Source organism: Lynx rufus, unplaced genomic scaffold (assembly GCF_022079265.1).
Source record: "Lynx rufus isolate CCGP_SWC_20201006 ecotype Redwood Valley unplaced genomic scaffold, mLynRuf1.p SCAF_52, whole genome shotgun sequence".
Taxonomy (NCBI): domain Eukaryota; kingdom Metazoa; phylum Chordata; class Mammalia; order Carnivora; family Felidae; genus Lynx; species Lynx rufus.
Window position 1 is genome coordinate 751,223 of NW_025814870.1, and position 14,435 is coordinate 765,657.

Here is a 14,435-nt window from a genome sequence, read left to right on the forward strand (position 1 = left end):
GAATAAACATGACAACCATCTATGAGCTGAGGCAAGGAAGTGATTTGGGGCTCTAAAACTCTTTAAATAGATGTTCAATAGATTTTTCTGTTTTTATCTCTACCTTCTCACCCATTTTCAGAAACACTACCAATTTTTAAATGTTTGGGGGTCATTTCCAGGATAACTCCGCTGTTTCTCAGTTTTCTTATTGTGTGTTCAGGAGTCTGCTTTCTCAGATCAAGGGTTAGGATTAGAGTTAAGATCAGGGTTTGTGCCTGGAATTTTGCAGTTCAAGAACTCACCAGAGAATCAAACCCCAGTCTTCTCTTGGGGTAGGTTTAGTGTTATGGTTAGGGTATGTGCCTTGTGTTTTGCGGTTCACAGACCTCTCCAGAGGGTTAGGATTTGTGGTTAGGGGTTAGGGTTAGGGTTAGTGTTGGGTCAGCATTAGTGTTAGGGTTAGGGTTAAAGTCAGGGTTTAGTGCTTAGGGTTTAGAATATGTGCATGTTATTTTGCAGTTCAGAGTCCTCTCCTGAGAATAAAACCACAGACTTCTGCTGGTAAGAGACTAAACATGACAACCATCTATGGAGCTGTGGCAAGGCAGGGATTTGAGACTCTAAATACTCTTTAAATAGATATTCAATTGACTTTTCTGTTTTTATCCTACCTTCCCACCCATTTTCAGAAATACTACCAATTCTTAATTGTTTGGAGTCATCTCCAGGATAACTAGGCTCCTTCTTGGTTTTTCCTATCATGTGTTCTGGAGTCCTCTTTCTAGGGTTAGGGTAGGGTTGCGGTATGTGCCTGGTATACTGCTGCTCAGAGACCTCTCCAGAGAGTTTTTAAGGGTTTTTAAGCCACAGCCAGAGGTAGCTGGGGAAATGACAGATTCCTTTAATCTTTAGAATGAAACCACATGAGCTCTAAATGAGATATTGTTGATAAAGAGTGCTTTTTAAACTTATTAATATTTTTCATGCCTCTAAATCATTATGCCCCATCTCCATATCTTTTATGAAACTTCTAGAGATCTGTAGAACACATCTTACAGCAAAGCAAAACAAAAACCCGGACCAGATGATACTCAAGTTTCTTTCTGAAAATCTATAATTTGTAGCAATGTAATTACGTAAGCTTACATCTAAAGGATTCCATGTGATGAAATTATGGAAAATTTACTAAAAAGTTTGCTGAATTGAAAACAATTGAATAAGATTACACATAGCTATTTTAAATAATTAGAATCCTAACCCTGCCATTCACTAGCTATGTGACCTTGGACAAAGTCACTTAGATACTCTTTGCTTTACTTTCTTTACCCATAAGGTAGGGTTAATAATAAACTACTTAACACAGTGCCTGCCATATAGTAAGTACTTAAAAATGATTAGTTATTTTAACTCGAAAGTTATTACTTAATTCAACCTTTGTTCATCCAATGTGTGATTCACTAACTTCTCCTGTCCAGATTACTACCCAAATATGAGGAAGTCTATGAAGATGAACACATCAATGCTAACAACTAGTTAGAGGGGTTCGATTGGATTGAATGAATAGTTTAGACTAAGGGAACATTTTAGTTACCCTATGAAGAGACATTACCTCTGGTTTGAAACTGGTAGATGTGAAAAGCCAGTTAGGAAATTAAGGCTTATTTATATCATGTCTGAGCAGTCACATGTTTTGCTAAAATCCAGAGATAAGAGAAGTAGCTCTTTGCTACATAGTACAGCACTTATTTGGATTACTTTGCTATGCAGGAATTCAAGGGTCGGTCTCCTATAATTTTGAAAAAGCAGGTTGATTATGTCCTTTGTGCATATATGTGACGAGGTAAATATTTTTTTAAATAATTGTTAAAGTATTACTTTGGCTAACAGATGTTTAAACTAACATTTGGTAAACTTACTTTATTTTATGTCTTTGTAAGCCATCAGTGGAGATACGGTTTTAGACGCAAGTTACTTAAACTTTATTGCCTGGGGCACCTGGGTGGCTCAGTCAGTTAAGCATCTGACTTCGGCTCAGGTCATGATCTCGCGGCCTCTGGGTTCGAGCCCCGCGTCGGGCTCTGTGCGGACAGCTCACAGCCTGGAGCCTGCTTCGGATTCTGTCTCTGTCTCTCTGCCCCTCCCCTACTTGCTCTCTGTCTCTCTCTCAAATATAAAACATAAAACAAAAAAATTTTAAAAACTTTATTGCCTTAGCTTACTTACCTAGAAATGAAGACAACTGATGCTACTATTGCAAGTAGTACTACTAATGTAAGTTGTTAGGACTAAATGAGGAAATATATGTAAATATGTATAATGTATGTAAAGTGCTTAGAAAAGGACCAGGCATGATATGAGAGTTTGTTATTATTATCATCTTGGATACTTCTAAAAGTCAATGAAAATATAGAGAAAAAATAGTTAATATAAGCAAAGTTTTTGGAAACTGTAATTGCTACAATAACGTATACAAAATTATTTCTTTTTCTTGATTAGTTAATTTCAAAACACACGTTCCCTTCTCCTGCCTTAGGGGTTTTCCAAAGTACTTTTCTGAAAAGTTGAAGCATTAAAAAAAAAAAAACCCAAAGCACCCCATAAAGAGGAAACAGCGTTCTAAAATGTCTTCTCCTCATGTAACAGGCACACAGACTCCTGGCTGTTTCCTCCCATTGCGTCCATGTGACTCCACTGTGATCTTCATCTATTGTGGGAGAGTTTTAGAAAACTCTATCTGGGCTATGTGTGGGATTGGGGCTCTCAGTCCAGTCTTGGTTCTCTCCTTCCCCCATTCAAGGTTCCAAAACCTATCTCATAAAACACAGATTGCAAGAGCTAGAAAGCCCTTAAGGATCACTTTGTCAGGCTTCTTCATTGTGCATATGTAGAAATAAAGGTCCAGAGGGAGTGAGAGGTTTGTCCAAAGTTACGTAGGATGCCACCAAGAATATGATTTAGTTGTTCTGACTACCAACTAGTCTAGTGCTCTTTCCGCAACGTCTCCTTGTCTTTTTCAGATAACATATTTTCCTATTGTCATCTAAGAGCAACCAGGCATACATCTAGGACTCAGAGGAGGAATATAATTCAAAAAATATTTATGTCTAGCCCAAATATTGACCTCTTTTTAGAATGTGAGGCCCAGTGTCAAGAAATAATACATTCCATATGCCATTATTATAGCTAGAAAACTTACCTTCACGAAAAGCTCAATTTCAGGGTCTGCCATCTTTCTGTTTTTACTGCCAGTTGTCAGCCCCCTGCTTCCTGCAGAGTCCAAAGTACTTGTGGACTCTTTTCTTCCAGTTTTGTTCAAAGGCTCAGATAAAGTTGGTGCTTTAAGAGGAGAGTCCAGTTTGTAGTAGACTGAGTCAGAGCTGGGGCCAGTCTCTCTTCTGAAGAGGTGGGGTGCAGAGAATTCTAGATGCTTGAGAGCAGCTCTTGAATTTATTTTCCTTCTTCCTCTTGACTTAACATTTGAAACAAGGAGGAGCTGAAGGGGTGTGTATAAACTGGCTGGCTCCAAAAGTGGGGGTGTTTCCAGAAAGGCTTCAATGCCATGAGTCAGCATAGGAAAAACACATACACACAAATACACACATGCAGTGCTGGCTTCTATATATCAAATGGACCAGATGTTCTCTAGAGCCTCCCTTTGAGTCCTGGGCTTCATGCCCAGAAAATGGACTCTTATTGCTGTTCCTGTAAACTGACAGCAGCAAAAAGCTTTTCCAGGAAAAGGGCCAGAAATGGCTTGGGTTGTATCATTGAAAAGGATGTTTATCTAATGATATCGTCTAAAAGAGGGTTAAAAAAAAGTGTACTTCATCAAATGTCTCCACCCCAAATTCTTCTCACACAGCCAGATTTCCCTTCTGGATTATCGCTTTCACTTCTCTTCTGTAACTAGGGAACATTCACTGGGTTGGTTGAGTCTGAGGCGCATCGTCCACATACCCCATCTCATTCTTATTTCTGGGAAATCTGCACTGGGACAGATCACTTCCTGGTTTTGGTCTCTGTACCAGGAACCACAAGCAGTTCTGTATCTCTGCTTGTCAGCCCTGGCTGGGAGAAGCAATAAAATATCCAAGCTGATCACTTGATGTCTGTGGTGTTTCTGGCAGTTGTATTTTTTGCCTGCCAGCCCGAGGGTCTGGGGGAGAGGCTGGATTAAGAAACCCGTTTGGTGGGAAGAGTCTCTGATCCAAGCCAAGGTGAACACAGATCCACCAGTTGGGTGCCATTGTGACCCTGTTTCTACAACACCAAACATCCCCTGTGCTCCTAAGGGTTGTACGCTGTGCCATTGGCCTCATGTAAAGAAATTACAGAAGAGGCTCCTGGCAAAACCCGGTCTGTGCCACACCTACAGGTTCTAGGCAAGGAGTGTCTGATGTGAAGGTGGGTGTTCTTCTGGACCTGAGATATGGCGATTTTCCAAACGGTTGATAAAGTGAGAGGGAAACTGTGATAGACCTCTGCTGAGCTGACCTTGAGGGTGAGTTTGGGACTGGCTGTTTGGCAGGCACTGGTGAATGCTTTGGCCGTATTTCTACTCTATTCATTTATTCTTTCACTCCAAAGACAATCAATGAATGCTTAGTCTGTGCCAGCATGCTGATCCACTCACTGAGATTAGCAGTGAAGGAAGACAGTGAGTTCGGAGGCGAACAGCAATTCCACTTTAAGCATGCTAAGTCGGAGGCGTCCTCTCTCTTCCCGATTCCCAATATAGAATCAATACAAAATCTTCTCACTTCTGCTTCCTGAATATTTTTAAACCTATCCACTTCTCTTTGCCCCCACTGCTACTCCAGATTTCAAGCCAGCAACATAGTTTTTTAAATTCATTTATTAAAAAATTATCGTCATTGACATAGAATTGATACACAGTGTTATGTTAGTTTCAAGTGTACAACATATTGATTCTGCAATCCTATACGTTACTTGGTACTTACCAAGATAAATGCAGTCACCATCTGTCAACACACAATGTTATTGTATTATTATTGGCTATATTCTCTATGCTGGGCTTTTCATCTCCGTGACTTACTTATTTATCCATTTAAAACGCTTTTTATTTTAGGGGCACCTGGGTGGCTCAGTCAGTTGAGCGTCCAGCTTTGGCTCAGGTCATGATCTTGCGGTTCATGGGTTTGAGCCCCACGGTGGGCTTCTGTGCTGACAGCTCAGAGCCTGGAGCCTGCTTCAGATTCTCTATCTCCCTCTGTATCTGCCCCTAACCTGCTTGCACTCTATCTCTCTCTCAAAAATAAATAAACATTAAAAAATTAAAAACTTTTTATCTTAAAAGATTCAAATCATTCCTTGACTGTCAGCCCTCATGGGAAAACCACCACTCTTATCATCACCACAGCAACAACATACGACAGTCCAATGAACTCTGTACAATCCTTAATAAGTTGTGAAAAAGATGAACTTTCTTTTTTTTTTTTGCTGCTGCCCAGAGTGTCTTTAAAATTTTTTGTCCTGGTGCGCCTGGGTGGCTCAGTCGGTTGAGTGTCCGACTTCAGCTCAGGTGAAGATCTCACGGTTTGTGAGTTTCAGCCCCACATTGGGACCTCTGCTGTCAGTACAGAGTCTGCTTCAGATCCTCTGTCCCCCTCTCTCTCTGCCCTTTCCCCGCTTGCATTCTCTCTCTCTCTCTCAAAAATAAATAAAACGTTAAAAAATTTTTTTTGTACTGTCACAACATGGATGGATCTAAAGGGTACGGGTTAAGTGAAATAAGCCAGATAGAGAAAAACAAGGACCATATAATTTCACTTGTATGTGGAATCTTCTTTTTTTTTTTTAATTTTTTTTTTCAACGTTTATTTATTTTTGGGACAGAGAGAGACAGAGCACGAACGGGGAAGGGGCAGAGAGAGAGGGAGACACAGAATCGGAAACAGGCTCCAGGCTCTGAGCCATCAGCCCAGAGCCCGACGCGGGGCTCGAACTCGCGGACCGCGAGATCGTGACCTGGCTGAAGTCGGACGCTTAACCGACTGCGCCACCCAGGCGCCCCTGTATGTGGAATCTTCAAGACAAAACAAAACAAACACAAAAAGAGACTCTTTTTTTTTAAAGTTTTTATTTAAATTCCAGTTAGATAACATACAGTATAACACTAGATTCTGGTGTACAATATAGTGATTCAACACTTCCATATGACACCCAGTGCTCATCAAAACAAGTGCACTCAACCCCCATCCCCCATCCACCCCATCCCCCTGACCACCTCCCCTCTGTCAACCATCAGTTTGTTCTATATAGGTAAGAGTCTGTTTCTTGGTTTTCCTCTGTCTTCCCTTACCCTGTGATCATTTGTTACTTAAATTCCACATATGAATGAAATTATATGGTATTTGTCCTTCCCTCACTGAATTACTTCGCCTAGTATAATACTCTTTAGCTCCATCCATATCATTGCAAATGACAAGATTTCGTTCTTTTTTATAGCTGAGTAATATTCCATTGTCTATATATATCCCACATCTTTATCCATTCATTAGTCAGTGAACAATTGGGCTGTATCCAGAGTTTGGTTACTGTTGATAATAGTGTTATAAACATCGGGGTGCGTGTATGCCTTCAAATTCGTATTTTTGTATCCTCTGGGTAAATACTTAGTAGTGTAATTGCTGGGTCGTAGGGCAGTTCTGATTTAAATTTTTGAGGAAACTCCACACTGTTTTCCAGAGTGGCTGCACCAGTTTGCATTCCCACCAACAGTGTAAGAGGGTTCCCCTTTCTCCACATCGTCGGCAACATCCATTTTTTATGAGTTGTTAATTTTAGCCATATGACAGGTGTGAGGTGGTATATCAGTGTGGTTTTGATTTGTATTTCCCTGATGATGAGTGATGTGGAGCATCTTTTCATGTGTCTGTTGGCCATCTGGATGTCTTCTTTGGAAAAGTGTCTGTTTATCTCTTCTGCCTATTTCTTCACTGGAATATTTATTTTTGGGGTGTTGAGTTGTATAAGTTCTGAATATATTTTGGATACTAACCCTTTATCAGATATGTCATTTGCAAATACCTTCTCCCATTCCATCAGTTGCCTTTTAGGTTTGTTGATTGTTTCCTTCACTGTGCAGAAGTTTCTTATTTTGATGAAGTCCCAATAGTTTATTTTTGCTAAAAATATTTTCTTAATTTCACTTTTGGAATGGTCATACTAGTATGTAGAAATACAATTGTTTTTTTTAAAGACACAAGATCGGTCTTTACTGATGACAGATTAGGCTGTAACCACTCTGGTCTGGATAAATGGAAGTCCATGTTGCTGAGTCCATGCATGATCTCCATCCCCGCCACAATGGCTACTTTATTAATGAGCCCATGGCGCACTGGTGGGTGTGGCTGGGGAAAGAGGCAGGCTGGTGTTCACAGAACAGTTCATCTTATCCACTTGAGTATGAAAAGCCTTGTCTGCTGTGGTCACCCTTTGGTGAGCATTCACATGGGACACAGATATCATCACATTATTTTCCATTTAGAGAGGTCTATCCATATACCAATTAATCAGAGCTTCTTGTTACCAACTTTCTAATTGTTCCCCTTAGAGGTTCCCTGACCATCCAGCCAAACCATTCATTGGCTACTGCACATGAGTCAATATGTAAACACATATCTGGCCATTTCTCCTTCCAAGGAAAGTGAACAACCAGGTGCACTGCTTTAAGTTATGCCCACTGGGAGGATTTCCCTCCACCACTGTACTTCAGGGGTGTCCCAAAGAGGGGCTGTTGTGCCACACCTGCCCATCTGTGGGTGGCACCTGCATGTCATGAAGTACCATCTGTAAACCAGGCTCAAGTCTTCTCTTCCTCTGTTCACTGATCGTAGGGAGCTTCTCATGAGGTCATAGGTGCAGGCTTGGAGAGAGGAGCAATGTAGCAGGTGTGGAGACCATGGGTGTTTGAGCCACTTCTTCACATAATGTATTTGTGCCTTTAGCCAGCTTAGGCTCAATCTCATACATATCACTTCCATTTGAGGATGGAGTGCCATTGTGTGCACCCAACTTTATTAAAAAGAAAAGCTTGGTGTGTCAAAGAACACCCAGTTCGTGATGGGCAGTTCAAATAACATGACAATTTGGTGGCCCACGGTTAGGCATTCAGTCTCTACCAAGGCTCAGTAACAAACCAAAAAATCATTTCTCAAAAGGAAAATAGTCATCTGCAAAGGATGGCAGGGCTTTGGTCTGAAGCCCTAAGAGCCTGTGCTGTGATTCATCTATAGGGGCCTGTCAAAGGCTCCAAACAAGCATCCCTATCTGCCACTGATATTTCAAGCACCATTGGATCTAGTGGATCATAAGGCTTGAGTGGTAGAGAAGCTTGCCTAAGAGTCTGAACCTGTTGTAGATCTACTCTTGTTCTGGGCCCCAGTCAAAATTAGCACCTTTTCAGATCACTTGGAAATGGTCCATAATAACCACCTAAATGAGGAATATGTTGCCTCCAAAATGCAAAATCCAAAGAGGCCCACTAGGTGTTGGGCTTCTTTTGGGGGCACAGGAGGGTCCAGATGCAATAACTTATTTTTCACCTTAGAAATGATATCCTGACATGCCACACACCACTAGGCCCCTAAAAATTTCACTAAGGAAATTTTAGTTGGACTCATTTCCCACCCCCTGACATATAGATGTCTTACCAATAAGTGTGGAGTGGTTGCTACTTCTTGCTCACTGGGTCCAATCAGCATAATGTCATTAACATAATGGAGTAGTGTGATATCTCATGGAAGGAAAAGATAATCAAGATCCCCGAAAGCTCAATGATGACACAGTGGTGGAGAGTTGATATATCCCTGAAGTAGGATGGTGAAGGTGTGTTGTTGCTCTTGACAGCTGAAAGCAAACTGCCTTATGGACAGGGGTGGAGAAAAAGGCATTTGCCTTTCAGCAGCTGTAAGCCAGGTAGTGGTAGAGATGTAAATTTGCTCAAGCAGTGAGACCACATCTGGCACAGCAGCTGCAATTGAAGTCACCACCTGGTTAAGCTTATGCTAATTCACAGTCATTCTCCAAGATTCATCTGTCTTCTTCATAGGCCAGATAGGCAAATTCAATAGGGATATAGAGAGAATCACTGCTTCTGTATCTTTCTAGTCCTTGATGGTGCCACTATTCTCTGAAATACTCCCAGGCATGTAGTATTGCTTTTGGTTTACTATTTTTCTAGGTAGAGGCAGTTCAAGTGGCTTCCACTTGGCCTTGCCTGACAAAATAGCCCTGAACAGAATAGTCCACAGGTCAGGGAATGAATGCGGGGTCTGCCAGTTGCTGAGTATGTTTATTCTAATTGTGTCTTCCAGAACTGTGGGGAGATAACCACAAAATGGGTTCAGGGACCCAGTGGACCCACTGAGAGATGGGCTGGAGCTAAAATGCCATTGATCACCTGACTTCCAAAAGCCCCTACTCTGATTTGTGGACCATAATGATAATTTGGGTATCTTGGAATTAATAAGTTCAGAGCCAGGGTCCAGTAGTCCCCCCAAAGGTCTGATTATTTCCTTTTTTCCAGTTCAAAATCATACTGATAAAAATCTGTAGGTCCCTTTGGGGAAGGTTTAGGGAAAGATTAAGAGTAGACATTTTGGGCAGTGTATCAAGGTCCTTCCTCGAGGGAATGCTGCTTCCCCTCCATCCAAGGATTTCTGGGTCTGTAAACTTGCTCAAGTTTGGGATTTGGCTGGGGTCATTGACTTTCAGGTTTTGTGATTCAAGTTAGATTTTTGTTCACTACATCTAAAACTCTTCTGTTTATACAGATCAAGTAAGAATTTAGTGGGCTGCTATTATGGACTGAAGTGTGTTTCCTCAAAATTCATGTGTTGAAGCCCTAACCCCCAAAGTGACTATATTTCAAGACAGGGCCTTTAGTGAAGTAATTAAGGTCAAATGAAATCATAGGGTGAAGCCCTAATCCAATTTTATCAGTGACCCTATAAGAAGAGCCAGAGACACTAGAGATGAACAGACAGAAAAAAGTCCATCTGTGAACACAGTGAGATGGCAGCCATCTTCAAGCCAAGGAGAGAGCAACTCTGCTGATACCTTGATACTGACCTTCTAGGCTCCAGAATTGTGAGAAAAAAAAAACATTGTTGTTTAAGTCCTTCAGTCCATGGTATTTCATTATGGTAATACTAGCTAAATATTACATCTTCCTATCTACTTCACTCCTAGGAACATTGTGACCAACTAGCCAACATCACAGGTGTCCATGAATCACACTATTGTGATTGCTGCTCTGACTCTGCTGTCCATTATGGTAACCATACCTGCCTTGCCTTGGGCTATTGAGTGCCTGCCGCTTGGCCCCTGCCACCCCAAGGTCTAATCACTCCTACTGCATTTAGATTTCTCAATTCAGTGGCAGCAATTTCCATTGTTAAGTTCTGGCTACAGACAAGAGTCATCAGATAGCTCTTCAAAGAGCTGGGGCTCTGGGAGTCTCCTCACAAATTTATTTCCCACAGTTGTGATGAAAGATGTGTCCTCTAAACCTTCCCAGGGTGGATGAAAAGATATTAAATGATGAATCCACTGTCATATTTCAATCTCATTAAGCTTTTGAATCCCTCCCTCTACAGTACACCAAGGCAGGTTGAACAGGTCAGGTTAATTTACTGTGGGCCACCTTTTGGTTCATGTTGCAGCCAAATAATCAAACACATGGCTAGAGTCCTTTCTAGCTCCCCAAGCTGCAATATTAAAAACACAGTCACTGCTTCGTGGGCCCATATCAATATATTCAGCTTGATTCAACTTTATGTTGTTCCACCGTCACCCACACCCTTAATATCCATTCCCATATGTATTCCCTGGATTTCTCTGTATAAATTAGAAAAATCAAGTGATTCTTTGGAGTGTAGTATACCTCCTCATGGATCACTTTGTGTCTCACCTGTAGGGGCCTTCTAGGACTTGACTCTTTTTATATGTCTAGAAACAGAAAGGGGTGGTGGAGGTCCTGAGGAGAAATGGTAGTGTTTTGTAAGACAAATACTTCATAGGAGGCTATTACATTTTCCCCAGAGCCATGCAGGTTTAATCTCCTTGGACAGGGGTAGAGAGATTGTTTCTATTGGCAAAGAAGACTTATCAGAATCTAGGGGTTCAAAATCCCCAGCTTCATCAAAGTTTTCCTATTTACCTCCATTCCAATTTTCACCCACACATTAACAATGAACATTCTGCAAGGCTGGGAATTCAATTTTCATTGCAATTCAGCCACTCGCAGAATGAGTTTCTGGGTTTGGTTTTCAGAAAACTCAGCTCTGTGGCTATAGGAAATATCTGCTTCAGGGAAGATAGAAAAGTTTTCAGGTCATTTGTGTGACACTTGAGCTGAGAATTTGAATCCCAGTGCTCATTCATTTATTCCCTGTCATAAACTCTGGGTCTGGAGTTCTCTCTTGGCCAGCAAGAGGGTGGTCACAGAATTAAAATGCGAGAGAGGCTAATGTCCAGGAGGAGACAAGAACCCCGAGTAAGGGTCCTTGCTCTGTTTTTATTAGGATCAGAAGGCTTACAAATGTGATGGATGTGCACAAAGGGACAATGAAACAGTGAACATTAACTCGTGTGTGAGAGAAAGGGGGTTTCGAAGATAGGCAATGTTAGGGGTTTGGGTAAATATAAAACAAAAATCGTGACACTGGGCCTAGGGGATAAGAGAGATAGAGCATGCTACCACAGGGTCAACAAAGCACCATTCTTTTGCTAATTAGCTCCGAACGGCAACTTCATCCTGCTGTGGTCTATAGCCCTGTTTACTGTTTACCTATTGTCGTCCTTCTTTCCTGTGCAAGCAGCTTTCTGTTTTGGTACTATGTTGGGGGCACTTTTGCCCTGATTACCTAACCTTGGATGCTTTCATCCTGTGGCTTCCTATTCCTATGCCTCTGTTCTATACTGGGGGCACTTCTGCCCTGTTTACATAATCTTGGATGCTTTCATCCTAAACCTTGTTAACCCATTGGTTTAAGGTCAGTGAATTCCTAAGCTTATTCCCCACAATTCCCCACTTTGTCCAGAGACATTCACAACCAACTCATTATGTTTATGAGTTTGACAAAAATGTTCTAAAGTTTTATATATATGGTCACCAAGAACCTTGCCTCTTATTAGTGTATGATTAGTAATATACAGTGGTGATATTTTCTGTATCTCTATTACCATATTAGGTCATGGACTATCAGTGTTTTCTTTACCATTGGCAATAGACTCATTAGTAACTTTAAAACTAATGAGACCAGAGAACAAATTCCAGAAACTCCAGAACCAAATTTAGAAAATTCATTCTTAAGATTCTGTTGCTTTAGGACTTTTCTTACTATCAAAATCTGCATTAGTCAAAATTCACCAAAGAAACAGAAACAAGGGTGTGTCTGTGTGAGTGTGTGTGTATGTGTGTGTGTGGAGGGGGGGGGTGGGTTCAATCAATATTGAATCAATGAATCAATGGTTCACAGTATCATTGAATCAATGGTTGAATCAATATTGGTTCACAGTATTGTGAAGGATGGCAAGACCAAAATTTCCAGGCTGGGGTACAATGCTGGAGACTTAAGGAAGAGTTGATGTTGCAGTTCAAGTCCCAAGAAAGTCCACTGACAAAATTCTCTCTTCCTTGGCAGACGTCAGTTTTTTTTCCAGTTTTTTTTCCTTCAACTGATTAGATGAGAAGCACCCACATTATGGGGAATAATCTGTTTCACTGCAATTCTATTAATATACATATTAATCTCACGTAAAAGTACCTAACACCTAGAAAAGTGTTTGATAAAATAACTGGGTACCATGGGATAGTCAAGTTGACACATAAAGTTAACCACCAGAGTTCCTTAGCTAGGGCAGCAAAAGCACAGCCACAAAAGAAGGGGGGTGGTGGAAAGAGGATAAGTTGTACACCATCCAAACCAAAAACTTTTGTGCATGAAAGGACTCTGTCTAGAAGGTGAAAGGACAAAACGCACAGGATGGGAGAAGCATTTGCAAATCACACATGGGATAAGGGTGTATTTTCCAGAATGCATAAAGAACACCTACAAGTCAACAATGAAAGCACGAACGAACAACCCAGTTAAAAAATGGGAAAGGACTGGGACAGACGTTCCTCCAAAGTGGATGTGCAAATGGCCAAGAGGCACATGAAAAGACGCTCAACATCATGCGCCAACAGGGCGATGCAAATCACAACCGCCATGAGGCACCACTTCGCAGCCAGTAGGCTGGCTCTTCTAGGCACAAGAGAGCAAAACAAAGGCAAAAAGACGAGTTCGGGCGAGGGTGCGCAAGGACCGGGGCTCACACACTGCTGCTGGGAACGCAAAGCTGCTGTGGGAATCCGCTGGGCGGCTCCTCAGTAAGTTACCGGCAGAATTAGCACCCGACCCCTCAATCGCAGTCCCAGTGCAATTTCCTACCCTAGGGAATCAGAAACAGGTGCTCAAACAGAACCCTGTGCAGGAAATGTTCGGCGCAGCGCTGTTCACATCTGCCGCAAGGTGGGAATGGCGGAGCTGCCTGTCAACCCATGAACTGGGATAGGCCGCCACGCACGGTGTGGCCCTGCGGTGGAATATTACTCAGCCGTGAAAAGGCTTGAAGCGCTGACTCACGCTCCCACGCGGACGAACGAACCCTAGTGACAACGCTGCGCTACGGGAAAGCAACCAGGCACAGAAAGCCGCCTATTCGCCCAGCGATCCCGCGTGCAGAAAGAAGTGTCCGGGACAGGCGAACCCCTATGGGCAGCAAGCCGACTAGCGGTTGCCTGGGGGCTCCCGAGGACGGGGGTGGGGGGAGGGGGGTGCGGTGAGGACTGGCTGCCTGACACGTACAGGGGTTTCTTCGAGGGGTGCTGCCACGGTTTGGAACTAGACGGTCGTGGTGGTCGCCCGACCCCTCTAGTGTACACTCGGGGCCGCTGGCTCCTACACGGGTGTTGGGTGTGCACAATGCGCCCGCCCAGCCAAAAGCCAGCGTTCCTTCAAACAGGGGTTCCAGGGAGCAGGCTCCCGCCCAGCACTGTTTCTCTGCAGCGGGGGCCCATGGGAAAGCAGTGACTTCACCGGATGTACGTGTCCCAAAACGCGCACCCGACCAATGATGGGGTCGGTCTGTGATCTCTAGGATATTGAGTAGCGGCTTTGGAACCCTGCCGGTCGGAAACTTCGGGCCAACTGGCTTTTTACACCGCTTCCCGCCACATCGCACCATATCCAGCCCTATCCCACCGCATCCAGCCACACCCGACCGCATCCAGCCACATCCGACCGCATCCAGCCCTGTCCGACCGCATCCAGCCGCACCCGACCGCATCCAGCCCTGTCCGACCGCATCCAGCCGCACCCGACCGCTTCCCGCAGCGCACGCCAGACCGAGGCCCGTCCGAGAAAGCGCAGCCGAGGCCCAGC

The 14,435-nt window shown here is 43.0% G+C and overlaps 1 protein-coding gene across 1 annotated transcript in view; it reads right to left on the minus strand.

Moving 5' to 3' along the window:
- The window catches only part of CLIC2 (chloride intracellular channel 2), a 28,901-nt gene extending 25,403 nt beyond the window's left edge, over window positions 1-3,498 (minus strand). The window contains exon 1 of the mRNA XM_047100714.1: window positions 3,179-3,498. Coding sequence (XP_046956670.1) covers window positions 3,179-3,211 — 33 coding nt within the window. The 5' untranslated portion in view covers window positions 3,212-3,498. The remainder of the gene's footprint in view (window positions 1-3,178) is intronic.
- Window positions 3,499-14,435: the final 10,937 nt, after the last annotated feature.